This window comes from Panicum hallii, chromosome 5 (assembly GCF_002211085.1).
Source record: "Panicum hallii strain FIL2 chromosome 5, PHallii_v3.1, whole genome shotgun sequence".
Taxonomy (NCBI): domain Eukaryota; kingdom Viridiplantae; phylum Streptophyta; class Magnoliopsida; order Poales; family Poaceae; genus Panicum; species Panicum hallii.
In genome coordinates this window covers 6,193,152-6,219,076 of record NC_038046.1, presented here as the reverse complement: position 1 = coordinate 6,219,076, position 25,925 = coordinate 6,193,152, and the positions used below count along the sequence as shown (strand labels likewise).

Below are 25,925 nucleotides of genomic sequence, written 5' to 3'. Positions count from 1 at the left end.
GAAATGCTAATGGGGTGGACTAAACTTTACCTAATACTTAAAAACTCTAGCACGTGCATGAGTGCTAATATGTGCTAAAATTTAGCATTCAATTTCAGTTCCTCCAAGCATGCTCTAAATATGAGCTAATTATAAAACTAACTGCAAAAGCTTAGAACTAGTTCCCAAGATAAATCTATTAAGCCTAGCTAATTCAAGATTAGCATATATTTATTGTAGCATCATATAGGCTAATCATGAATTAATTAATAGATTCATCTCGCGAATTAATATATGGATTATGCAATTAATTTTGTCACTAATCTACATTTAATATTTCTAATTAGTAATTAAATATTTAATGTAACAGGATTAAAGTTTAGCCCTGCCGGATCAAATAGGGTCTAAAGTTTAGCCCATCACATCAAGGTGAATTTTGTCATTTAGAGCATTAAATAAAGTCTAATTACAAAACTATTTGCAGAACTTATTGGTTAATTCGCTAGACGAATCTAATGAGATATATTAATCTATAATTAGCGAATGACTACTGTAGCATCACTGTAACAAATTATAGATTAATTAGGCTTATTAAATTTGTCTTGTGAGTTAGCACCTATCTGTAAAAAAAGTTTAATAAACAGATTTCATTTAATATTTCTGAATAGCAAATTTTTTTTAATATGATAGAACTGAAATTTAGCCCTTCGAACTAAACAGAGCTCGGTCCAGGAGTACCATCATATTGTACGCTTCGTGAATCATGATGATGGATTGATGGCAGCATCATGCCATCATGGCACGAGGGCGTCACTGTCCGTGCGTGCGCCGTCGGGGACGATGATGAAAACTTTGGGCCCCTTTCTCCAGAACTGCGGGGGATGCAGGCCTTAGGTAAGTAGTGGACAATTGTGCCGGCCCATGGGCGGTGATGCACACATGAGCTGGGCCGAACCATTTCTCCTCACGAATAAAAAAGGATCCTCTCTTTCTGAAAACTAGAACCCGTGAATCGAAGTGAATAAATGGGATTTCCATTTTCAAAAGGAAAAAAAACATCAATCGAATTCTTGATGGCTAGACACTTTTGAATGCAACTATAAGAGACCCCTACCACGACCTGCACACCCGGATGAATTGATCCTCCATATACCACGTTGTATAATACAGCTATGAGCACGTTTACCCCAACCAGTACAGCACTGTACTATGTTTTTTACACCACACGCACCGGCAAAACGATTACACCTGAGAGACCCAGGGCTCCCTGGAGCAGCAGTACAAGCCACGCCGCCGCTGCCGCCGCCGCCGCTCAGCTGGCCGATCGCCCCTCTCATTTCTTCCACATCCCGCTGATCCTCCTCAGCACGTTGCCGTTCTTCCTCGCCGCCGCGTCGTCGTCCAAGTCCTCGCACAGGCCCGCGTACTTGCCGCCCTCCAAGGACTCGCTCCGCTCCACGACCTTGCCGTTCCCGCCCTTGCCCACCGTCAGCAGCGCCATGGCCGTCTCCGCGGCCTTGCGCCACTGCTCGGCCTGCACCCGCAGGCGGCGCAGCTCGGTCTCCATCTCCCCTTTCTTCGCCGCCTCCACCGCGTCGGCCTCCGGCGTCCTCGCGGCCGCGGAGCCCTTCTCGGACTCGTACTGATGCAGCTCCTGCTTCAGCTGCCCGTTCTCCTGCAGCGCGCCCTGCAGCTGCTCCTTCAGCGCGTCAGCCGAGCTGTCCGTTCTTGCCTCGGACTGTAGCTTCTTGTTCGCGTCCAGGGCGCGCCGCAGCTCGGACTCCTTGTCGAACAGGCTCGCCTTGAGGAAGATGACCTCGGACTTGGCGCTCTCGAGCGCCGCGGCGAGCTTGCCGTGCCGCAGGTCGGACTCGGTCTTTATCTGATCCATGAGCTCGTACGCGCACTGCGTCTCCACGGTGCTAAGGATCTTCTCTTCTTGATACCTGGCCTCCGCGGCCTCCAATTCCGACCTCAGCTCGGCGGCCTCCGAGCCCGAGCAATTGCAGCGCTCGCTGGCGATCCTTGATGACGCCTCCGCGACCTCCTCCTCGAGAGCCTTGACCTTGGCGCGCGACTCCTCGAGCTCCTTGACCACGAGGCTGAACGAGTCCATCAGCTTGGAGCCGTCGGTGAGCAGCGAGTCGATCGTGGCCCGGCTCGCCTCCAGCTGCTGCTTGCACTCCTCGTGCATGGCGCGCGCCTGCGCCTCGGCCTCCTCGCTCGCCTTGAGCTTGACCCTGAGCTCGTCGATGGTGGCCAGAGCATCCACCACGTCCTGCCGGCGGTCGGCGCGCGCCGCGGCCGCGAGCTGCACGCGCAGGCGGTGCACCTCCCCCATCGCGGCGGCCAGCGCGGCCGAGTCCGCGGCGTGCTGCTTCTGCAAGGCCTCCAGCTCCGACTGCCACGACCGATCGCGCTCCTGCGACAGCCGGCGCAGCTCCAGGAGGCGGGCCTCCTCTGCCGACGAGAGCTCGGCGAGCTGGGCCTCGGAGTTGCGCACCTGCGCGGACGCCGCGGTGGCCTGCGCCCTGGCGTCGTCGGCCTCCTGCAGGGCCCGCTTCCTGGAGACCTCGGAGGAGTGGAGCTGCTCCTTGGCCTTCTTGAGCTCGTCCTGCAGCTGCGACAGCTGGGACTCCAGCTCTGACAGCTTCGTCGTCGGTGGCCTCCTTTTCTGGTGATTTCATTACATACAAGGACAAATTAATGCCGACAATATCACTTATGGTAACAGTAGTACTCCCGGAGAACCATTTGAAAAAGAAGGGTGATGATCTGATTTCCTCAGTGACATGTTTAGCCAGGGAGACACTAGTGAGAAATGCAGTGGTTGTGAGAAATGCTGCTTGCCTGCTTGTGTGTTAACTTTCTAGCCCTTCTCTAGCATCTAGACAAGATCGTAGTTCCCCAAATGTTGGGAATTTGCCAATAATCTTGCTACCAGACGCTAGCTGATAACCCTGATTAGTGTTCTGCACCAGAAAAAGGACTAGCATGATGGCATATTAGCACAGATAACTACCTACCAGTGTGCTTGAAATGTGCAACCATCTACATAGTCCGCCTACTTTCCGGGCGTTTGTCAGGATCATAATCAGTACAGATAGAATAAACACACACCGGTGTCAATTACGGGTTGCCGGTCCCGAACAAGAGTTTGCATCAGTTCAGACACGCCTGTTTTGCCGTTGGTTGCAGAGACACGACTGGTAGCAGAACTGGTACCACGAACTCATCATAATTCGCCAGTTTGGTAGCAACACGAGGACGAGCTTCCATTATTTCTAAGGATTTGCTAGCCATTCAATATCCTGGACCATCTGATTCAGCTAAGTACCTATTAAACATGTCAGTTTCAGTCTAATTGGCAGTTTGCTCCATCCAGAGAGACCGAGCAAGACCCCAACTGCTACTTACCGAGGGTGTGCGAGGGTGTGTTCGTTTCCTCTCCCGTAAAATTTAGACCCGTCACATCAAAGAGAATCTTGCTAGAAGTATTAAATAAAATCTGTTTATAAAACTTTTTGCATAGATGGATGCTAATTCGCGAAACAAATTTAATGAGCCTAATTAATCCATAATTTGACACAGTGATGCTACAGTAATCACCCGCTAATCATGGACTAATATATCTTATTAGATTCGTCTTGCGAATTAGCCCTGGGTTCTGCAATTAGTTTTGTAATTAGATTTTATTTAATACTTCTAAATGACAAGATTCTCTTTGACGTGACACCACTAAACTTTATACCCTGCGAAACCAACGCATCCTGAGACGGGGAGTATCAGAGATAGACGGATATAGGTAGCAGTACTGTCTAATCAAATGAACCATGAGAAATGGTACATAAATTCGAGGCATTCAAGAACAGTTAACGGCATTTCAAAAACTTGTCACGAACTTAATTGGGCGGTGCCCCTGATATGACACCACCGACGTACTAGTACTACCAAACAGCAACAATTAAGCTTGCTTTATCTTTTTCCAGGCGAACTTAATGAAACCGCATTCCGAAATCGAGCAACTTCAGAGCAGGGTTTTTTCGCCATTTTACCTCTCTCTCGGCACTCATCGCCGAGCGGCGGTCGACCTTGGGGCTGAGCCCGGTGGGCGACTCGGCCATCCTCCCCGTCCGGCCGGCCTTGTTGCTTCCCTGGGAGGACGTCCGGGTGGGGTGTTCCGCGGAGCCATTCCTTCGCAGCCAAAAGAAAACAACGGCGTCATGTTGAATCAGAGGGACCTCAGAAATCACACAAGGGCAGGCAAGGCAAACTCACAACCCGAAGCAGCAACATTACCTGGAGCTGTTGCTGCTGGAATACAACTTGAGGAAATGCATTTTGTTCAGGGATAGCATGCTTAGAACAGGTGGGAAATCTCAGCGTCTCTCCTCATGTCAAATGCAAGCAAAAAAGGGGAAAACTTTTGCTTTGGGAGACTCCAAAATGCAAACAAAGTAGAACCGATTCAAAGCTCTGATGGGGGGAAACCAAACCAAAGAGCGGTGGATTCTAGCTGAAGCCGCCTCCGCCGAGCAAGGCGGATCGATGCTCCAGCTCAACCCAGATGCAAAGCGAAGAAGCAGCAGGGCGCAATGGGGGAGCGCAACAAAGAATCCGAGGCCCGGAAAGCGCCAGAGGCCGATAAGAAGAGGAGGGGAGGAGCAAACACCGAGCCGAGGAAAGGGGGCCGCCGCATTAGCTTAACATAATCCCCTCCGCCGGGTAGGCAAGCACGGGCGGGATCAAAAGGGCAGAGGGAGATGAGAGAGGGAGGACAGGCTTTGCTTTACAGATGCGGGTTAGGCAACAAGTGGACCTGCCTGTCGTCCTTGGCTCCGAGCTCAAGAACGGGACAGCCCTTGCGCATGGAGCTATCTGCGAACAGTCACGGTCACATGCGGCCCTGATTTGAAAACTTGGTCGCTTCCTCCTCCTCGGCTCCGTGAAAAGATAAAAATAAATGGAAAGGCAGGACAGACAGATGGTGATGAGGGGGAGAGTGTAGTTTAGAGCCGCCCAATGGCATAATTCCATCTCGCAGCTCGCCGCTGGTAAACTCAGTGCTGCAGCTGCGGCTGCTCGGAGTCTTTTTCTTTTTTCCTCTTTTGCTATCATTGAGCAAGGAGTATCGAGTATGAACAGTTCTCCCTGAACTTTTGTGAGACGTGTACAGTCATAGGCTCATAGCTCGTGCGTGCTCCAATAGAACATGGGACTAATTGCCAAACTGAAGTGTGGTGATCAGATCAGAGAGAGAGCCACGGTGCATATGCAAACACATTGACTTGGAGAGGAGAATCTAACATCGCCAGGATTGATGCAAAGGAGAGGGATAAACAAAGCATGCATATGCAGCAATCATCAGAGGGCACATGGAATTTAGCACGGAAGGGGGATGAAATGAGGCAAACGGGACGAACCTTGCCTTGGCCGCTGCCTGCATGGCGATATCTTTTATTCCCGAAGCTCAGGCTCAGAGCCGCTGCGCCACCACGGCTCCAGGAGGAAAGCTGCAAGGGGACAAAACACGAGAGCGGGGTCGTCAGCTAGCTCCCGCTCTCTCTGCCATGGACGAGCTAGAGCGCCGGCAGGAGAGACGACAGAGAAGCCAATCGAGCTATGGAGCTATGCAGCAGCAATGGCGACGGCGGAGCTAGCTAGCTAGCTATCTCTCTCTCTCTGCCTGTGTCTGCACCTATCTTCACGCGCGCAAAGGCAAAGCAACTAAATAATGGACAACACGGTGGAATTGGCTGCTGGCTTGCCCGTCTAATCTGGCACTAACTAGTCCTCCAACCACTTAGCCAACGACAGGGACAGCCGTGTGGCCTCTAAACAAATCCTAGCACCAAACTGACTGGCATCCTTAAACCGGGGAACACATGGTGAGGTTGGCCGTGCGCGCAATCCGATTCTTTAAGCTCCAATTCGCCACGGGTGGTGGCTTGGCTCTGGACTCTGGTCATGGCTCATGACCCATGATCGCTATCTGCTACTAGTAGAGCTCTGTAGAGGGAGAGGCCATGTACATGGGCATGGCATGGGCATGGATGGTCCGGCCCGGTCCGGTCGGTCCCTCGGCGGAGGATAGCTAGCGCATTATACGCGCGCCACTACAACCACCAAGCTTAAGGCTGCAGAAAGGTAGGCCTGAAGCAAGCGAGAACCCACCACTCCACGGCTTCCCCTTTTGTTCGCTCTCGATCTCCCTCCCTCCCGCTCCCCCGCTCGCTTAGTCTTTCCCCTTACTCAACGCCGCCCCACACACGCACAAAACAAAAGGCAGGCGGCGCCGGCCACACTCGACACCGCGGCCTGGAATCATGCTGGTGCATAAGTAGTTGGGACTTGGGAGTCTGCTTTGAGATGGCCGAATTGGCAACCACGCCCCCGGATACGGCTACCTTTTTGTTGATCAACAGAAGCACCGCAACAAACAGCCAGGAGAAGAGACGCGAGTTGCTGCTGCTGTATTAGGTTCACGTACCTCTGGATAACTAACTCTTGATAGCCACGCGCATGAGCTGGGCTAGCTTCGGATGCGTGGAGGCGATGAGACAAAGGCTTGGCGATGATCCAAAGCTTTACAGCTTGTCTGTACCTGGATGGATAAGTAGGAGGAGGAGGAGGAGGAGGAGGAGGAGTACGCTGTAAGCTTGTGAGCTAAGCCAGGCAGGTAGTAGCCTAGTAGGTGCGAGACTTTGACAGGTTAATTTTGTGAGGAAAGTGAAAGTGGAGATGGTTCCTCCAACGAGGATGCATTCTGAACCGGATGGCAAACTATAGCTCTGAACTTTTGGACCAGTTCCAGCAGAGAGGTGGCAACGCAACGCGAGCATCCGGGGCCTGATTCATTGGATCGGCCGATCGGCCATGCTTGCATGGTGCAACCGCCCATGATGTGATGGGATGCATGCTCAGGAGTGACTCTGGACATGGCTAATGGAAGAAGCAGCAGCCTCACCTCACTTCTGCAGAGTGGAAAATCCACACTCGACGAAGACGGCTTTCGTCTTCTCCTTCCTCTTCGCCGCCGCCTCTATATCATGCTCTGAGACCGGGAAGCCATTGCCCAAAGGAGACGGAGGTGTGGATAGGAGGCATTGGAGGCACCTGCGCTGCATAGGTCCGGGATGTAGGATGCCATCTTCTTTAAGTAAGTCGGATAGCAGACAGGTCGTCAGGATTTCTGAGAAGGCTGCAGCGGCGAGACGAGAGACAATCATTCCGTTCCGCTCCGCGCTCCCTCTCCCGTGAGAGAAAATCAGATGGAGCGCGAGGTATCCGTATCCCTACCTGACGATTTTGTGCCAATATTTTGCGAGGAACTTCAACGCTCGCCGATGCTGCCGTTGCGCTCCCTCAGAGGTCGCTTGATCATAATGATCGGCCCGTGTTGGCCACTTGATGACTGGTGATGCTTTGTGGCGTACGGCTCAAAGGATGGGAAAGCGTGTAAGCTGGCACCGCACCGCCGCAGCACGTGGCAGCGGCGTGATCAAAGTTTTTTTTTGAAGAAATGATCAAAGTTAACACAAGGGTTCCATCTCCAACACTTCCTTCCTGAATCCTGAGCGTAGGTGCAATCTCGCTGCTGTGTTTTCCGCGATGTACACACGTCGTCACGTCCCCGATGGCAAATGCAGGTACTATTCGAGATAAAAAAAAAAAGAACCAGCAGGTGACATTTTTATCCAGCAGTAGTTTATTTTCTTTGTTAGATCCACAGTGGCATTCTTACCGCCAGAAAGGACCAGCAAATCCACGGTTTTGTGCTCTAGCATTCTGGCGTGCGTGCCGGGGGTGCCCCCACCGGTACGATACGGTCACACGAGCGGGCGACAAGGAGACCGGTCAGAGCAGGGAGCCAGTCAGCCAAGAGCACCCCCAGCTCGCGTCCGTAACACGACAAGTATCTTACTTCCGAGCTCGCTCGGCGCGGCGGACCACTCGTCGCAGCAGGCGCGCGTGACGGCGCATCGGGCTAGCGTACAAGCGACGCGCGCGGCGGGGGCCCGTGCCCCGATCGCCCGGTGCCCCCGGCGTGCCTCGCGGCGCGCGGCCGGGTGCGGGGGTAGGCGCCAAGCCGGCGCGATCGGCCGGCGCGCATGTGAACGCCGGTCGCGGGAGAGTCCCGCGCGCCTGTGACGAGCCATCCTTTCGGAAAAGCGCACGCCGGGGCCGGCCGTGTCGCTAGTTACAGGCGGACGTGACTCCACGGGGTGAATTCCCGAGATGTACTGACCTCGATGAAGTTACCTGCGTGTTTCTACCTAGTGGCCTCTTCCACCTACGCGCCGATCTGAAGTCGCACGGCATGCTGCCTGCAGACGGAAGGCAATGCTTTTACTGACTGATCATACCCGATAGGCCGATACGCATCGAGAATTTGGGATCGATTTCGGGTGCGCTCGTTCGCAGGCGCCTAAAGTTTGGAGTGATCACATCAAAGAGAATATTATCATTTAGAAATATTAAATAAAGTCTAATTACAAAACTAATTGCAGAACCCCAGGGCTAATTCGCGAGACGAATCTAATGAGGTATATTAGTCCATGATTAGCGGATCATTACTGTAGCATAACTGTGGCAAATTATGGATTAATTAGGCTCATTAAATTTATCTCGCGAATTAGCACCCAGCTGTGTAAAAAGTTTTATAAACAGATTTTATTTAATACTTCTAAATATCAAGATTCTCTTTGATACGAGGAGTCTAAAGTGTAGAGCGTAGAAAAGAAACATGCCCTTTACACGGTCATCTGAAAGCGACTCTGCCTGGCCGCGGTCTCCATCCCCAGCACAGGATCGCGTCGACCACGCAGCTGCCGGCAGCGGGTGCGCGTCGTACTCGACTTGCTTGCCGTCGTATCCACTGCTCGGCGGACACCTACGTCCGTCCGTCCAGCTCGCTCCGTCGCCGCCCACCACCGCCCGCGCGTGCCGCGGACGAACGCATTCAATACGCCCGCCGCCCCCGCTCGCGCGCGGTGTCTCCATCGCGACGCCGACCCCTCCTCCCGCTCTGTTAGCAACCACCGGAGTAATGGCGGAGAAGATACGGCCGGCCGGCGTGCGTGCGGCGTGGCACTCAGCTAATCATGCGGACGTGCTCGACGGTCGGCGTCACGTAGTAGTAGACTAGTAGTACGTCGGCGTCGTGAGCAAGGGCTTTCGATCGCTGCTGGGTCGGCATCAGACGTCGCTCGGGCCTGTAGCCTCGAGCCCCCGTGCAGCTTAGAGCTCCACTGGCGAGGCAGTGGGTGCAGCGGCGGCCCTCGTCTGTCTACGTTGCTCACTGCATCGGCGAATCGCGCGTCGTTTTCGCGAGGTGGTCATTCCGTCCGGGGAGAGTATCTGCTCAAAGCCTAAGACGGTAAGGTTCCAGCAGCACATCCCGTTCCAAGTCAGAGGCTCAGAGCCTTTTCTGGCTTGACGTTGCGGTTTTCCGTTCAGACGAGGAAGAGACGAACTGGTGCCACCAGTTTAGTGCAGAGCTGCCGGCCAAGTGGTGAAAATTGAACGGTCCTGAACTCCTGACATAGACTCGTGAAAGTGAGAATTGTGCTTGGACTAGACGCATTGACAAGGGAGCCACAGAACCATCATGGTCAATCAGTGGGAGCAGCGGAGAATGTGGACCGGAGCAACGGAGCACCTCGTAAGAATTCCTCTAGTCAAAAACTTAACCGGAACGTACTGAGGAGACGCCGCGAAAGCAATTTTGTAACTAACACACACGACATAACGTGAACCGAGACGTCGAGGTCGAGGATGCCCCGTCCTGCACGAATGGGCGCCTCAAATTGGGTGATCAACTCACAGATTTTGCGTCGGAGAACGCTTCAGTTCATCGTTCGACAATGGACAGACGGAGCAGCCAGATTCGGGTTCGTAATTCTCAAGCCAGAATCTGCAAATGGGCCAACCAATCTCAATGAATCTGATACGGCCCGTATTATATTCCGCCCACTAGCCACACACAACAGGGCCGCCACCATATTCGCAACAAAGATCACCACCTTATTCGGCAGGGCCCAACCCATCTGGATCGCGCTCGCCAGCTCGGCCTTTGCGTTCCATTCACGCCTGTCGTCGTCTAGCCTCGACTTTGAGTAGGCAGGCCCAGTCCTAGAAACGCGGGACCGACAGGGTCACTCGCGTAAAAACCACCAAACCCGGGGGGCCGAGCGACCAACCGAATGCAACACCGGCCGGTCCGCGCCCACCAGAGTCGGGCCCACGGGCCAGCCACGGCGCGCCTCCCTTCCGAGCCGCTTCCTCCCTCCCGTTCCTCCCCCGCGATGGGTCTCATGGCAGTTGCGCACTCGTAGAATAGAGTGGAGAATAGAATTTGGCCGACCCCCTCAGATCTGAGGCGCCACCCGACCACCGCACCGCGTCGTCGTCCTCCTAGCGCTCGCGGCGCCTTCTGGAAGCTTCGGGAGGGCGCGCTCCGCTCCGGCGGGCGGGCGGGATGGGGGTGTTCGACCGGCTGCCCCCGATGGACCACCTGCGGTCCGAGAAGATGTGCTTCGTGCAGCTCATCATCCCTGCAGAGAGCGCGCGCGTCGCCGTCACCTACCTCGGCGAGCTCGGCCTTCTCCAGTTCAAGGACGTGAGTACCCTCCCTCGCTCCCGCCGCTCCTCGCTAGCCTCTCCGCCTCTCGCGTTCTCGCTCGGATCTGCCTGATCCAGCCTCGGGAGTCGTGATCTCTCTCCAGACCCCGCCCGCGCGCGTCACGCTATGCGGTCTGTTGGATCCAGCTCTAGGCCGTGGTCGAATTGGAGGGATAGTGTTTGATCTCGGGTGTCATTGGATCCCGGTTTGGCGCGTGTTTCATGTTTGAGCTTGTTTGTGCACCTGCAATGATCGGTTAGCGTGGGTGGTTGTTTTAGATTGGACTATTGGAGGGCACGGACCTGGCAGTCTCGTTGAGGCCTCAGGTTCACGTGAATGGGTTAATGTGGTAGAGCTGCAGAGGTTTTCATGACAAGCGTGGCATTGGATCAGTGTGCTTTAGCTTCATTTGAATATTCATAGTATACGTCTGTACTAACTTGAGCCAGTGTAAGCAAATGAATTGCCACTGTGTCTTTTGTGACAGTCTGCACAAACAAATCATTAGAGGTCATCAACACAATACTATGAACAACATAGTTGCATGCCTTGAAATAGAGCAAATCATACTGATATACTGGTTCAATGAAATGAGTAATGGCGTCCCTTTTCTATTTTGAGAATGGGTGTTCAAACCATGTATGCGTAAAGCTTTTTTTACTTTCTTAGTTTTACAAACTTTTTATGTACCAGCCTATTACCATCATGCTTGATTATTATTTTGAGGAATCAGGTGCATTATTAATTTGTTGCAATGTTGTTTGAGGGGGCTAATTAGAAGGATGGGTGGCTTCAAAACGATATTTTCCTTGTTAATTCATTTCAGCTAGTGGCTTTATTTGAAGAGGCAGTATTTGTTGACTTTGTTGTTATGATGTCACTGTAGAAAACTTTGTTACTGTATATGGTGCCATCACTGGGTGGGGATAGAGCCTACTTTTTTTTAAGTCTGTTTGTGTTTGTGTTTGCTGCCATAATGGGTTTTGCTGATTTATTTTATTATCTGCTGCAGTTGAATGAGGATAAGAGTCCTTTCCAGCGTATATTTGTCAACCAGGTATTCCAGCTTACTGTATTCTTCGTTTCACGTTTTCATTTTTGTGTTGATGACCTTACTTTGCCTGCACCTATCTTTTTATTCTACTGCAGAAATTCCTTGACTTGAACAAGGAGTTTGGAAATCATATTTTATTTTGTTTTATTCTTCAAGCATGTATTCTTATTTATTGAAAATGATGTTTACTTTGGGTGTTATGATTATGTACTACTGAGATAGCACTGCTTTGGTTAGCTCAGACTATTCGATGTGCAGTCAGATTACTAGTTTCTTAAGAATTAACAAGATGGGGCATTACAAGGGAATTACATAGTGAGAAATATTTTTGGCAAGTTTTATTTGATTTGTTGGAATTTAAATGGAACACAATAAATATTAAATAGAAAGCAATTTGCTGTTAGCCATGCTATGAGCTGTGTCCTTGTTAGTTTCTTTCCCTGAAAAATAAGTATCATCAGCTAAGTTTGTCCCCCCCCCCCCCTCACCCCAGAGGCACATTAATTATGATCATTCTGTTCTCTAGTACAAGTGCAAGCAAGCATCATGGATTGGGTGTTTTACTTTTAAAATATTAACAATGAATATTGCTTTTCATTAGACAACTATAGAGAACATATAGGATTATATTGACTAATATTTCTTTCCCTTTTTGTTTTTGAGAACTGTTGGAAGCAACTAATAAAACAAGGATTTTGGTATTATATATATGAGACATGAATCTTGTTGGGGAAGGGATAAAAAATACATGTCATCGTATTACGGATACTATTATATAAATAAGCCATGGCTCTATTTGGTATTATGAGTACTGTATGTCCACTCGAGTTGTCTTTTGAAGTACGCTAATGGCACAGAGTACAGATTGAGTAGATGATGGAAAATTGGAATAGGATGATGAAGTCATCAGTAATGGAACTTATTATTTCCAATAAAGTTAGTATGCTCATGGCACTAAGTACTCTTTTCTATATTTAGCACAATTAGAATGATGAAATGATCAATAATGTAACTTTTTGTTTGGGCTGTTGCTTTCCTTTATAGAGTTTTCATGTACACCAACTTCCTGATCCCATCTAAAAAAAAGATATCTGGTTCCGAATAACTTTTTTATATTGACAAACCTCCATAATTCCCCTACAGGTAAAGAGATGTGCAGAAATGTCACGTAAACTAAGATTTTTCAGTGACCAGATCAACAAGGCAGGTGTAAGATCTTCGGTTCGACCTGCACTTGAACCTGATATTGATCTGGAGGAGCTAGAGGTGCATTAATAATCTTCCCTATAACAGAAAATCTTATGTGTTTTTCAAAAGTAGCTGATCTAATTGACAATAAATAGTATGCTTTGGTGAAATAAACACTTGTTCTTGTTGGTCCTCTAGGCAAGATTGGGTGAGCATGAGCATGAGCTGCTTGAGATGATTACCAACAGTGATAAGCTACAACAGACATACAATGAACTTCTTGAATTCAAGCTGGTCTTGACAAAGGTTGTATCTCGATTCTTGTTGAATATGGAACTATCAATCCATGTATTTCCTACGTATATTCAATGGAGATAAAAGATCTGCACTAGTATATTTATGACCGCATTGGTAGCCCTAGTGATTTTTCTTGTGAACAGATGAAACATGCCAGAAAAATACCGTATTGGTGCCTTTTTTTTAACCTATGAACTGTAATATTACTTGGCGAGCATGCCTTCATTATCAATTGCCAGTAAAACATTGACTTTGATTTAAATAGTGTGTTTGCTCTTCTTTCTGTTCCATGTTTTCTCAAACAACATCTTGCAGGCAGGTGGCATCCTTGCTTCTTCTCACAACCATGCAGCTTCAGCTGAGCAGGAGCTAGATGAAAACATATATGACAGGGAAGTGGATGAGGGAAATGCCTATTTGCTCGAACAGGTCTTATTTCTGCTCTGATCCATAAAGTTAGCATTATTCCATTTTCCTGTTCCATTATCATAAACCAAACTGTTGCCAGGGAGTGCATCAAGGATCTTCTGGAAATTCTGGGGTGAGGTTTGTTAGTGGGATGATATTGAAGTCTAAGGCACTGGCTTTTGAACGGATGCTTTTCCGAGCTACAAGAGGAAATATGCTATTCAATCAGGCGCCTGCAGGGGAACCTGTAACTGATCCCATATCTGGTGAAGAGGTCTGATTAATCATGGTTTGCCCTTGCTAATTCCTGTGTATATTGAGTTAAATATTTTGCTAAATTTGTCTCAAATTATTTACTGATTGCACTAGCTGCGCTCTATTCAAATTTTCATTTGGTTCTGCCCAAATCAATACATATTCTAGTTTAGAAATCCAACTTTGTGTGGTGCAGTTCATTTGATACCTTCAAAACATCTGAAAATGTTTTGATGTTTTGACAGGTAGAGAAAACTGTTTTTGTAGTTTTCTTTTCTGGGGAACAAGCAAAAGCAAAGATACTAAAGATTTGTGATTCATTTGGAGCAAGTTGCTACCCTGTTCCTGAGGAGATGATCAAGCAGAGACAGATTTTCAATGAGGTATTTTAGTTCCCTGTTTGCACCCTGGTTCATCAATTCATTTGGGCAATTTGAAATGCAACACATCATTTGATGTTTTATTTTATTCTCCCTCATACTATATCATTGGAGTGTTTTGAGCCTTCGATGATAGTAACTTACAATTTTATGACTTCTGTCAGGTATCCGCACGCCTCTCTGACCTGGAAGTTACCTTAGATGCTGGAATCCAACACAGAAACAAAGCGCTCGAGTCAGTAGGATCACAATTGTGGAGGTGGACAATCATGGTAATAAAGTAAATGCCATTTTCTCATTTTCTCTTTCTGTACCTTTTCACCCCTATAAGGTCTATGGTTTTTTTCCGTGCTGGTACATGGAAGAATTGTGAATCGTAACATTTTTGTATTCCTTTTAGGTTAAAAAGGAGAAAGCTGTATATGACACGCTGAACATGTTAAACTTTGATGTGACAAAGAAATGCCTTGTTGGAGAAGGATGGTGTCCTATATTTGCTAAATCTCAGGTCAGCAACTATACATTTGTTTCAATTGTTGTGGCCATTCCTTTTTTTCAGAACAAAAGCTTTAGAAGATGTTTCTTACTTTGAACTTGCGTTTCAGATCAAGGATTGTTTGCAGCGTGCAACACTTCACAGCAATTCACAAGTTGGAACAATATTTCATGAGATGGACACCCTTGAATCACCACCTACATATTTTCGAACTGATAAATTTACCAATGCTTTCCAGGAAATTGTTGATGCATATGGGTATGTACAAAGATGTCAAGACCAGCATGATAAATATTTTTTTTGGTTGTTCTTTTGCCTTTGGCCTTTTGGAACTTGATTATTAATTATCACTAAATGCTAAGAAAACAAATTAAAGTTATCAAGTAAATGCTAAGAATTAATTCATTTACCTTTTGGAAAGCAGGTATACTTGCTGCATTGCCAGGACCCTTTTTTTTTGGCTTATATTGAGGTTGTTAGTGTTCAGTGTTTTCCTAGAGTTTTCAGTATTGCTGATCTTACAAGGCTTATTATTTCTTGAAACCTTGGGAGTTATTTGAATATGTGCTTGATGTGATTGCTCTTGTCTGGGAATGCTTTTATGTACTTAATCTTTGTTTACCATTCTCTTATGAAAGAGAAATACTTGTTATGATAGTTTCACCATGAATCTTCCACACTGAATTGATTGTGATATTTTTGGTTGCAGTGTTGCTCGATATCAGGAAGCTAATCCAGCTGTATATTCTGTTGTGACATTCCCATTTCTTTTTGCTGTTATGTTTGGAGATTGGGGTCATGGGATATGTCTGTTACTAGGAGCTTTGGTTCTTATACTTCGTGAGAAGAAACTCTCCTCACAGGTATACTCGGTTGAATTTGGTCCTTCTTTCTTTCTTTTGCATAGCCATTAGAAACAAATCTTGTATCGTGTTATTACTGTATGAAATAGTTTCTTAATCTCTAGTTTGAGCAAATATTACAAAGGAATTTGAGCAACTGAATAATATTCTTAAAATGGAAAAATAGTCTACTCCCTATTGTTTCTTGGACATGTACCTCATTTCTGATAGTAGTGGTATAAAGGCACAAGGGACCTGTTATGTCAAAGGACTCGTTCAGAAATATGGCAGATAACCTGACATATTTTCATAAAAGTCAAGAAAATTCCTCTTATAATGTAGACGAGATCCAGTGCAACATATCTGCATGCAGGAACCCAGTAAATAGGTGTTCTGGGGCTTCTGGCTTGGGCGACAGTTGTCTGTTTAAAGTCTTAGTATAATTTTGTGCATTAAAAAAGTTTCCTTAATAAATATGATATTTTTTGGAAGCTATTGGTTGCTTTAAGTGTATCTTTGAGAAACTTACTCTGAGCTTGGCATCTTGCCATTTATTCCACATTGTGTATGTGAGTTTGCTTAACCTCTGTCAATTACTTATTTCAGAAACTTGGCAGCTTTATGGAGATGGCATTTGGTGGACGATATGTTATTCTTCTGATGGCAATATTCTCAATATACTGTGGCCTTATATACAATGAGTTCTTCTCAGTTCCATTCCATATATTTGGCAAATCTGCCTATGAGTGCCGGGAAAAAAGCTGCAGGTATGTCTGCTATTTGTGTGTTCAAGTTTTAATGGGACAATTGTTCTCTGGAGTTTCTAAAAATGCTGGGAAATCACCTAAGCTATACTATTTGTTAATTAAGAGTCAGCATTGGCTTCTCTTCTCTTGGACTTCGTAGTAGATTTTTTTTTAAGAATTACTGTGAATACATTCCAATCTAATATTGAGTAATCAAATCCTTCACTTCATTGTTTTTGAGATCTTTAAATAAGTGGATTAATAGAACGAGGATAGAGAGAGTCACATTCTACATGTTAATACTCACATCAATGAGATTTCTAGTAAAAGGAAAATCCATCGTATTCTGTTTTGCTGGTTGCTGGATGATCTAAATCCCTACTTTTTGGGGTCACAGTATCTTGCTATGACAATAATCACTGTATCTTCATTTTGTCCCCATGTTGCAATGACATTAATCACTTTATGTCAATGCTGTTTTGTTGCATGTTTGTAGAGTTTTATGCGCTTGTTTATTCCTTTTCTGAATGTAGCCTCGTAGTTAATGAAATGTTGGACCTCCTTGAGTAATGGTGTGAGATAACCATGTGCCAAATGTTTTGTTCTGGAAGATCTAACTCCTAACCTGTGTGCTTCAGTGATGCACATACTGCTGGTCTCATCAAAGTCCGTGATCCCTATCCTTTTGGGGTGGACCCAAGTTGGCGTGGAAGTCGGTCTGAGCTACCCTTTCTAAATTCATTGAAGATGAAGATGTCTATACTAATGGGTGTTGCCCAGATGAACTTGGGAATTGTATTAAGTTATTTTGATGCGCGGTTTCATGGAAATGCCCTTGACATAAGGTATTGTATATTCTTTTGTATCTTCTGTTCAGATGTAACCGATTAGAGGGGAAATTGCAGTATTTTTAACTATTCACATTTTTCAGGTATCAATTCATACCACAGATGATTTTTCTGAATAGCCTTTTTGGTTACTTAGCACTACTGATTCTCATCAAATGGTGCACGGGCTCTCAAGCTGATCTTTATCACGTAATGATATATATGTTCCTTGATCCTGCTGGAGATCTTGGAGAAAATCAACTGTTTTGGGGCCAAAAGGAACTCCAGGTTCAATAAAATGCCCTCCTCCTTAGAATAGAATACTCTGTATTTCCAACACCCTTTATGTGATAACTTATCTGCTTTTCCCTTTCAGATACTTTTGTTGCTTATGGCTTTGGTAGCTGTCCCATGGATGCTCTTCCCAAAGCCTTTTATCTTGAAGAAACTTCACAAGGAGGTATGTTGATATAGTGACATGGAAAATTTACTTGGGTAACATATTGGCAACTTTCTATACTAGGTTCCTTTTTTACCATGCCAACTAATTAGGGCATCCCGAAAATTTCTCAAACATTCAAAGTAAATGATCAATGTTTATGAGAACCAAACTGAAATACCTTCTCTTTTCAAGTATGCAAGGTGAATTACTAATTTTCATACCTGGATGCAGAGATTTCAAGGTCACACCTATCGTTTCCTAGGGACATCTGAAATGGATCCAGATTCTGAACCTGATTCAGCCCGAGCACGTCATGATGATTTCAATTTCAGTGAAGTCTTTGTGCATCAAATGATACATTCCATTGAGTTTGTACTCGGTGCAGTTTCAAATACTGCATCTTATCTTCGACTTTGGGCCCTGAGGTTTGCCTCTTGTGATGTTTTACGACCAAATTTTTATTTCTCCCAGTTCTACTGCTCACTTCTGTGTATTGTTCATCCGTTCCAGCTTGGCACATTCAGAGCTGTCAACAGTTTTCTATGAGAAGCTGCTGCTACTTGCCTGGGGGTAAGCACCTTCTTCCTCAACTCGGACAAACTCCATATATATTGTCTGCATCTCATATGTGGAAACCTTATATCAAAGTTCTTTATTTATACTGGCATGATGCACAAAATTTAATGATCGCTCACTTCTTGATTCTTTATTATTCATAGGTATGATAGTCTTATCGTGAAGTCAGCGGGACTCGTAGTTTTTGCTTTTGCTACTGCCTTCATATTGCTCATGATGGAGACACTGAGTGCCTTTCTGCATGCATTGCGTCTGCACTGGGTTGAATTTATGAACAAGTTCTACCATGGGGATGGCTACAAGTTCAAGCCATTTTCATTTGCTCTGCTAGCAGACGACGAAGACTGATGCATTTGAATTTCAGCGTGTAAGGAGATTCAGTTCGTTTCTTGCAAATTTTTGGAGCACGGCAGTGGAACTTTGTGGGCGAGATGGGTTTTCCCAATACACAGTGTTTTGTCAGACCGCCGGACTTCTTCCCAGCACATGCGTGCAGTCGTCATTGAGATTGCCAGCGTCGGGAAGGAGGTTTTGTAAGTTTACAGCCATATTGTAGAGGGCAGGTTCATCGTACAGTTCCTCCAACGGAGATGCAGATTATAGTTGCTAACAGAAAGGATAGAAATGTAGATTTGCCCCCACCTACTTTTAGCTTTAAATTTTATCGAAGTGACTGGCCCTTACAACTTAAATGGAAACAACTTTTTTGGCCATTCTTGCGCCGAGGCTGGAAGAAAGGCATGACAAATATTTTACTGTATTGTTTTACGATTCAAATAAATATTTATTCTTGTGCTTATTCTTTTAAACGCTGCTCGTTTGTCTGCTGTATTGTTTGGAAGTTTAATTTTTGAGTATTCACATTTCAGTCGCAAAACTGTCATTTCTGTATATCACCTAGAAATATTGATGCCCGCCATTGTATTATTTGTATAGCTGCTGAGCAGCAGCATCTTAACAGGGATGGCAATATCGGCCACATTTCACTGAAAAGTTTCAAAATTGGACTGTATGTTGTGGATTTTAAGTTATAGAGTTATTGGGAAACATTTTTTTCCTTATTTCCATGATGCGTGGCTGACGTCTTTCCGGGACGGGCGTGACAGGAACGTTGTCACATTGCAAATTTTAGCGATGGTTGGATTAAATACCACAATATACGTGTCTTGCTCCGATCTATACCACTATAAAATAGTCTAGTAAAGTAAAACTGGCAAAAAAAAAAACACTGCAAGCTAGGGAAGTTTTTAAAACCCCTACACCTCAAGCACTTACAGTCCCTGAAATTTCTTACACCACTTTAGAGATGGGTTAGCGCAATGGGAGGTTTAGACTGTAGGTGGTGAGCAAGAAGGGATAAAGCTCAAAACTGCTTGGACATAGATGAGCATATGATATATTCCTTTATATGTCTTTCTTGGAAATTTTTATTCACTTTCAGAGGCGTTGGTAGCACGGTAGAGAACTAAGTTGCAGGAGCACCTAAACTTCTGCCGTAAAAACCCAGTGCCACCAGTGGAAATGCTTATAGCAGCCCTGCAACGCACATCATAGAACTCACGGCCGCGTCAACTAGGATTTAGGCAAGCCTCACATTCTGATCGGAGGGACAACCTAGCGGGAATAAGGTTCCAGAAAATGAGCATAGGCTGATAGCAGACCTGTATGTTAATCACCATTATTTGCTCCTAGGACTACTACATTATATTTATGCTCCACAATACAGATCTGTGAATGTAAAAGGCTGCCAAAATAGCAACGGTCAAATCATTCTGAATATACAGACAAAAGCAAGCGCTCAACCATTATAGGCGAACTACTCTCAAGGAAGCCAATTTACATCTGATAGGCAGCCATAGCAAAAGTTAAACACCCTTTTTAGGTGCCTTCAATTTTCTGCCAATAAACATAGAAGCAATGCGGCGACTTCCCTAGATGATGGATAACCACTGGAGAAAGAGAGAAAAGCAATTGTCAGATCCAAGAAAATAAGCAGGATTTATGCAAAGGGTGTCAAGAGAATTTTCTGCTTTAGAGCTGAAAGATGCATCTTTAGGTTCCATTGTTAAACAAATACAGATTTCAAAAGAGAATAAAAAATTTGTGAATGTCATGAAAAAAAAATGCACAGGTAATTCAGGGGGCAATAAAATTACCATAAATTGCTGCTGTCTTCAGTTTTTGCCCTTTAGGTATCCCCATTATGGTACTGAGTGTGTACATGGAAAAATTGTCAGTGAAATAATGCAATGGTTAAAATTTTGTGCCATGTTTAGTATCAGATATTTACTAGCAGTGTTTACTGACAAGTGAAAGAATGATATATTTTATTACCTGTGGTTGCATATAGCCCATCCCTTGGTTGTAAACTCCATGCTGAACCAACTGCAGGTAACATGATTAGGTCAGTTTCGGGAATAACTGGGAGGAGATCCATACAAGTTAAAAATGCTAACCTGGTTACTTGAGCTACTGGTGCCACCATGGGGACTAATTGCATCCTTCTTTACAGAGCCCTCACCAGCCTTTGTAGACAACTTACTATCACCCTACCAGAATTTAGCGAGAAATTGTGATCAGTATTACATTGCATCTTGGATGTGCAAATATTATATGAAACTATAAAATTGCTCACAGCAACCATACTAGTAGCAACGAAGCTTGCTTGGTAGCCCAAGCAGCCCAACAAAGAATAGGCAATTTATCAAAAACAAATAGATCATCTATGCAATCTTTCTTAGAACTAGCATCTACAATTTATTGCTCGTATATTATTGGCTTCTTGCCTGCAGGTACCTTACTAGACGGCATACAAACCATCAGGTACCTTTCCTAGACAGCATACTAACCACGATAAGGATATATTCAGGTGTAATGCTTGCTAGTTTGCATTCCTCAAAGCTAGTTATGTGCATTTCCTGCCAACTGCCAAATATTTTCTAAGAGGTTGTACCTCAATAACCTGAACCTGAATAGGTTGTGCAGACTACACAGTTCAGCGGAAGCAAAGGCAAACAAGTGCTGCTTTGATGGATAAATTAAATAAGCGTATGAAGACCACATACCTCCATCTGCAGTCACCAGCCGGTCCCCAGAAGATAATATGCGAGGACAGAGAAGCGTCATGAGACAGATGCACAAAAACATTAAAAAAAAGAAGAAAAAAAGATATAGAAGAAGATCCCCATCTACACAACCGCGAGCAGGAGCCACCACTGACCTCTCTGTACTTTTGTAGGTACATCTTGAGGGGCTCGACGTACTCCTCGAATCCGAGCGTAGCCATCGCCCAGAGCAGATCGTCGCCGTTGATGGTCTTGCGCTTCTCCTTCTGGCACTTGTCGCTGGCCCTGCAAGCACCCACCGGCGCCGCCGCCGCACAAATCAGAATCATCTCGGAAGAAAAGGGAGAGAAGCCAACCTGATACAAGGCCGAGGGGCTACGCTACCGGGCCGTGTCAACTCACTCGCTGGTGACGAAGGAGATGAACTCGGAGACGCACTCCTGCAGGGTCTCCTTGGCGTCCTTGGCGATCTTGCCGTTAGCCGGTACGGCCTTCTTCATGATGCGGCTGATGTTGGCGATGGGCAGGAACCGGTCCTGCTCCCGGACGCCGCCGCCGCCGCCGCCCTCGTGGCTCCCGCCGTCGTCCGCCATCGCCTGGGACCGGGCGCCTCCGCCGAAACCCTAGATCCACCAAGACGAAGCCACACGGCATCGATCGCGTCAGAGCTCAGAGGCGCCGCCGGGAATCGGCAGGTGGCGGGCGGGCAGCGTGTTGACGCGCCGTACGTACCTTATAAAAACGCGCGCGCGGGGAGGCGAGGAGGGGAGAGAAGGGAGAAGGGAGGAGAAAGAGTGAGGGAGGAGGTGGCCGCGGAGAGAGGAGAGGTGGGGAATGGTGATCGGACGCTGGAGAAGAGGAGGCGGTCCGGGTGGGTTCGATGGAGGAGGCCGGGGTATCCGGGCCGTTCGTCAGCTGCAAATAGGGACAAGGAGGGGAGTGGGCCCTGGGCCGGTGGGCCCATAGATATGCCCATGGACCCGCGGGGTTAGATGCTATAGCAGTTTTTTTATTATTTTCAAAAAAATATTTCAATTCTTTAAAGAAAAATGAGAAAACTTTGGATTGTGATATCTTGTTTTTTGCAGGGTTGGAATGTAATTGAACATGTCAATTTTTGTTGAGAGATTTTGTTTTGAATAATTTTTGTTGAGAGATTGAACCGCACAACAATTTAAAAGACTTGCCATACCAATTGACAGGATTATTTTGCTAATTCTCCGCATCATTATAGCAAATTTGAATAGGAGTCAAGGTCTATGGAACCAATCAGCCAAATGCCTTATGAGGAATCAACTTATCTATAATGAAATGGTCAGCTATCCATTGATTTTTAGTGGGATGAATCTATTCCTCGTTAATTTAGACTTTAACTGTGTTGTGAGGGATGATATGGTGATGAATCAGTTTATTCTACTGCCAAAACCATACAAAATTGTTAGCAGCGAAACGATGATGCATCGCCTCGTTTCTCTAACCCAACGTTCCACAGATGAAGTGTCATAACAAAACTTGTACTTAATTTCAATGATTTCAGTACTTTCTTCAATTCACACACTCTAAATTCTAGGCTGCCCCTCAACGTGGAAATTCAAGTTGGGTTCCATATTCTTCGAATCTAGCAAGGTTAGGGTTAGAGTCCGAGGTAATGTCACCAAAGTATGACAAGGATAGAGAGACATGGTTGTAACCTAGCAAGCCCCAATTTTCCAGGATTGTTGTAAGGTGAATTTCAGGAGTGGTGTTATAAGCTGTCACTTGCATCCAAACATCTGTATAGCTTTCAAGATAATCATGTATCACAATCCAATCATTAGTAGAATTCAACGAGTAGAACAAAAATTGTTATGGTTAGAGCCTCAAGGTGCAAAGCATTTTTCCCTATTGCGAAATCACCATTGCATCCCAGACATTGTTTTATCACACCATAAGCTGCATCCCAGACAGTGTTTTATCACAACATAGGCACCCCATCACAGGAAAAGTATGAGCACCGGTTCGAGTACAAGCAATGGAACGAATTGCGCTGAGAACCAGGGAGCAATGTAACCTCAACGCAAAATGATCAGATATGGATCGCAAAAACCAGATATGGATGTGTCCAAATAAGGCAAGCTACCAACATTCTCGGTGAACAAAACTCACGATAGTACTATTCTCTTAACATAAGCAAAGTCTGACAGGAAGTTTTCACCAACACAATCTTAGGTTAACAACTGCAAGGGTGCGCTGTAAACATAGCAAGCAGCCATTCTTAAACATCTAAAGCCTTCAAACTTTCTACTCCATGCTTGCTGATATCGAGTGTTGAGAGCAATCTAAGACCTTGGCTTCTCCTTCTTCTCCTTGAAAAGGGCAAGCAGAGACACACCCGAGACCTTGACGACCTTGAACCGGACACCAGGAATATCTCCCACGGCGTGACCCTTACGACCAAATCCAGCAATCAACACCTCATCCTGGACAGAGACACAAGGAAAGACAAGTCATATTTTTGATGCACCATAGGTTTCGAGACAAGCATTGAAACTTAAAGAGCTCTGGATGAAGAATACATTTTCCTCGATGTAGTTCAAGCAACCATCATTTGGCACGAAAGCAGCAATCTTCTTGCCATTCTTCACAAGCTGAACACGAGCACACTTACGGATAGCAGAGTTTGGCTGTTTGGCCTCAATACCACTGCAATTGAATCAGTGTCATTTGCTCAGTTGCATTCAAAGTGAGGTGTAAAAAATAACAAAGTTTCAGCATATGCTTACATCTTCTCCAGAACGATGCCCTTGGCATGAGATGACCCAGCAAAGGGTTTCTTCCACTCATTGCCCAAATGGCTCTTCTTGTATGCTTTGTCAGCCCACCTCTGGTTCCTGCGGTGGGTCTTGAGCTTGCGCCCAGCTCCCATACCACGCGTCTTCCTGTATAAGACAACTTAAACATGAATATTCACAGCTAAAGCAGACAGCACAACCACAAAAATACTACCATGCTACAATTGGCAGTCCATCCAAGCAAAATACCTAATAGCAGTGTGCTAGGAAAAAGCATTTTTAGGGTCCATCAGGTTGATACACAATAGTTATAATAATCAATAACAGAAAAAAGCCCTGGTCAAAATTCCTGATCACAACATCAGAATCAATCAACAGTTGGCATAGCTTGAAATGAGCAAAAAAGTTGTATCTAAGCATAAAACTCCAGATGCTGCCACATTTATCTATAACCAATTACCAACAAATAATAGTTTTAATAAAGAGACTTGAAGTTCTATCACCTCACTGTACAATAGAATAATTCTTCAGAACACGAAACTTAAAGAGCACCACTCCACCACTACTACATTTTTACTGGAATTGCCTAATGGTTGACTCTTGGATGGATTGAACTCTTCAAGGACAAAATTCGGTAAACCACATACAAAATGTTTCACGGCACCAATGACGACTTTGTGAAATGTTACAGAAGAAATAAGTGTATGCTACCACGCATAACTTCCCAGATCCAAGTAACCGGATCAAGAAAGATATCTCTACACGGCAGCAACGGATTATTATCGCTTATGAGTATGTTTAGCACTGACGTTTTTGAATCTGATCAGCACTGGACCGTCAATAAGCTTGGTTCATCGGACTTAATAATCAACTAATTTTCAATACACAGTCAGACAGGGATAAAATCCGCAACAAAGCATGGAAATCACGTAGTATAGTGCGCATCAGGGCAAGAACACATCACGCTACTAGGTGCAGACACACCAAACCACACTGGATTCATAATCGCTAAGGCCAGAAAACAGACGGTGACACGAAGAGATCAAAAGAGCGCGAATAGGAGAGAGTGAGCTACCCCATGTTGACGGAAGTGTTCCGAAGCGCTTCGCGGCGGAGGTGCGGCGGCGGCGGCGGCGAGGAGCGGAGCACGGGCTGGGAGCGGCGGCGGCTGCAAGAGAAGGGAGAAGAGGGGAGGTGACAAAATTTATATGCGGCGGCTTTGGTGTTTAGGGTTTGGCTGTGCTGGTTCCTGCTTTGTGATCCGTGCTTCTAGGGAACCAACGGTTCCGATGCTGAGTGGAGGCTGATTGGCGCGGTGAACCTGGTCTGCCACGTCGACACACAGAAAGGCTCTGGATTTGTGGGCCAGCCTGCGGATTTGAAATTTGGCTCGTGGTGAATAGCGCCGCGGACGTGATATAAAAGAGCCTTTGGCAGCAGGCCTCCACCAAACCGGTTCCTCGAGCCCTCTCAAACAGGGTGCACGCACGCGGCTGCGGTGATGAAGTTTCAAAATTTTATCTGGTGAAGGAGAAGCCACAATAGGTGGCTTCGCACGGTCTCCGGCTCTTCCATCTTGCCTAATACCTTTAAACCTCCCCTTCTCCCCCTGCGCGCACTACAGGCGTGTTTGGTTGCCTGCCTCGGACGCCGCGCCACGCCACACATCTCGCGCCGCAGGTGCGGTGGTCAAATCGGCCACCGCACCTTAGGTGCGGTGTGGCGCTGTCGGCAGGCAACCAAACAGACCATACGCCTCCTCACGGCGGCCGGCCACTACTCCTCGGCCCGCCGCGCCGGCTGTATGAGGCTAGGCGGCGGTGGGAGCCCAAGGCGCGGTGGGGCGGGACGGGAGGCCGGGTAGCGGCGGGAGCCCGTGGCCCAGGGCGTGGCGGGGCGAGAGGGAAGCCGGGCGGCGGCGAGCCATAGCGGAGGAGGCGGCGGCCGCCGGTGCTAGCCCGAGGCGGAGGAGGCG

General features: G+C 46.5%; 4 protein-coding genes and 1 long non-coding RNA gene across 7 annotated transcripts; 1 reads left to right on the top strand and 4 right to left on the bottom strand.

Annotated features, from left to right (window-relative positions):
• Positions 1 to 1,081: 1,081 nt before the first annotated feature.
• LOC112895625 (interactor of constitutive active ROPs 2, chloroplastic-like) lies at positions 1,082 to 7,038 on the bottom strand. 3 transcript variants are annotated; one of them, XM_025963604.1, is made up of 5 exons: positions 6,947 to 7,038; positions 6,470 to 6,583; positions 5,403 to 5,492; positions 4,035 to 4,173; positions 1,082 to 2,653 (listed from the first exon to the last, which is right to left on the bottom strand). In XM_025963604.1, exons 3-5 carry the CDS (start codon positions 5,423 to 5,425, stop codon positions 1,313 to 1,315), a joined length of 1,503 nt encoding a protein of 500 aa, XP_025819389.1. In that variant the 5' UTR covers positions 5,426 to 5,492; positions 6,470 to 6,583; positions 6,947 to 7,038; the 3' UTR covers positions 1,082 to 1,312. The 3 variants fall into 3 exon arrangements, with proteins under 3 accessions (XP_025819389.1, XP_025819388.1, XP_025819387.1); XM_025963603.1 differs by lacking the exon at positions 6,947 to 7,038 and having other exon boundaries at positions 6,470 to 6,666; XM_025963602.1 differs by lacking the exons at positions 5,403 to 5,492; positions 6,470 to 6,583; positions 6,947 to 7,038 and adding an exon at positions 4,279 to 4,872.
• LOC112895627 lies at positions 2,852 to 3,440 on the bottom strand. Its single transcript, XR_003229238.1, has 3 exons — positions 3,397 to 3,440; positions 3,100 to 3,316; positions 2,852 to 2,951 (listed from the first exon to the last, which is right to left on the bottom strand). It is a non-coding gene; the product is annotated as an uncharacterized LOC112895627 (long non-coding RNA).
• A 3,181-nt stretch (positions 7,039 to 10,219) lies between the features above and the next one.
• LOC112893170 (V-type proton ATPase subunit a1) lies at positions 10,220 to 18,923 on the top strand. The gene is made up of 18 exons (XM_025960357.1): positions 10,220 to 10,600; positions 11,616 to 11,660; positions 12,801 to 12,923; positions 13,044 to 13,151; positions 13,458 to 13,571; positions 13,651 to 13,824; positions 14,051 to 14,188; positions 14,350 to 14,457; positions 14,586 to 14,693; positions 14,791 to 14,939; positions 15,391 to 15,544; positions 16,130 to 16,290; positions 16,908 to 17,114; positions 17,201 to 17,384; positions 17,473 to 17,556; positions 17,770 to 17,963; positions 18,049 to 18,108; positions 18,258 to 18,923. Exons 1-18 carry the CDS (start codon positions 10,460 to 10,462, stop codon positions 18,460 to 18,462), a joined length of 2,457 nt encoding a protein of 818 aa, XP_025816142.1. The 5' UTR covers positions 10,220 to 10,459; the 3' UTR covers positions 18,463 to 18,923.
• Positions 18,924 to 19,759: 836 nt separating this feature from the next.
• Positions 19,760 to 22,071, bottom strand: LOC112893171 (nuclear transcription factor Y subunit B-3-like). The gene is made up of 8 exons (XM_025960358.1): positions 21,912 to 22,071; positions 21,582 to 21,802; positions 21,335 to 21,464; positions 21,180 to 21,185; positions 20,571 to 20,663; positions 20,449 to 20,499; positions 20,271 to 20,323; positions 19,760 to 20,063 (listed from the first exon to the last, which is right to left on the bottom strand). The coding sequence occupies exons 2-7, from the start codon at positions 21,770 to 21,772 to the stop codon at positions 20,303 to 20,305; spliced, it is 492 nt and encodes a 163-aa protein (XP_025816143.1). The 5' UTR covers positions 21,773 to 21,802; positions 21,912 to 22,071; the 3' UTR covers positions 19,760 to 20,063; positions 20,271 to 20,302.
• Positions 22,072 to 23,251: 1,180 nt separating this feature from the next.
• Positions 23,252 to 25,184, bottom strand: LOC112891570 (40S ribosomal protein S23). The gene is made up of 4 exons (XM_025958466.1): positions 25,026 to 25,184; positions 23,942 to 24,097; positions 23,735 to 23,861; positions 23,252 to 23,638 (listed from the first exon to the last, which is right to left on the bottom strand). The coding sequence occupies exons 1-4, from the start codon at positions 25,028 to 25,030 to the stop codon at positions 23,498 to 23,500; spliced, it is 429 nt and encodes a 142-aa protein (XP_025814251.1). The 5' UTR covers positions 25,031 to 25,184; the 3' UTR covers positions 23,252 to 23,497.
• Between the last annotated feature and the right edge of the window lie 741 nt (positions 25,185 to 25,925).

Excerpts from the sequence above, each read along its gene's own strand:
- LOC112895625 (XM_025963602.1), bottom strand. The coding sequence starts at position 4,337 with ATGCTATCCCTGAACAAAATGCATTTCCTCAAGTTGTATTCCAGCAGC. Across the intron at positions 4,174-4,278 it reads TCCAGCAGCAACAGCTCCAG|GAATGGCTCCGCGGAACACC; the intron begins GTAATGTTGCTG and ends TTGGCTGCGAAG. Across the intron at positions 2,654-4,034 it reads CGATGAGTGCCGAGAGAGAG|AAAAGGAGGCCACCGACGAC; the intron begins GTAAAATGGCGA and ends TGAAATCACCAG.
- LOC112891570 (XM_025958466.1), bottom strand. Across the intron at positions 23,862-23,941 it reads GGCATCGTTCTGGAGAAGAT|TGGTATTGAGGCCAAACAGC; the intron begins GTAAGCATATGC and ends ATTCAATTGCAG. Across the intron at positions 23,639-23,734 it reads TGAACTACATCGAGGAAAAT|GATGAGGTGTTGATTGCTGG; the intron begins GTATTCTTCATC and ends GTCTCTGTCCAG.
- LOC112893171 (XM_025960358.1), bottom strand. The coding sequence starts at position 21,772 with ATGGCGGACGACGGCGGGAGCCACGAGGGCGGCGGCGGCGGCGGCGTC. Across the intron at positions 20,500-20,570 it reads CCAGTAGCTCAAGTAACCAG|TTGGTTCAGCATGGAGTTTA; the intron begins GTTAGCATTTTT and ends TGTTACCTGCAG. Across the intron at positions 20,324-20,448 it reads TGGGCTATATGCAACCACAG|TACCATAATGGGGATACCTA; the intron begins GTAATAAAATAT and ends GTACACACTCAG.
- LOC112893170 (XM_025960357.1), top strand. The coding sequence starts at position 10,460 with ATGGGGGTGTTCGACCGGCTGCCCCCGATGGACCACCTGCGGTCCGAG. Across the intron at positions 12,924-13,043 it reads TTGATCTGGAGGAGCTAGAG|GCAAGATTGGGTGAGCATGA; the intron begins GTGCATTAATAA and ends TTGGTCCTCTAG. Across the intron at positions 17,964-18,048 it reads CTTCGACTTTGGGCCCTGAG|CTTGGCACATTCAGAGCTGT; the intron begins GTTTGCCTCTTG and ends CATCCGTTCCAG.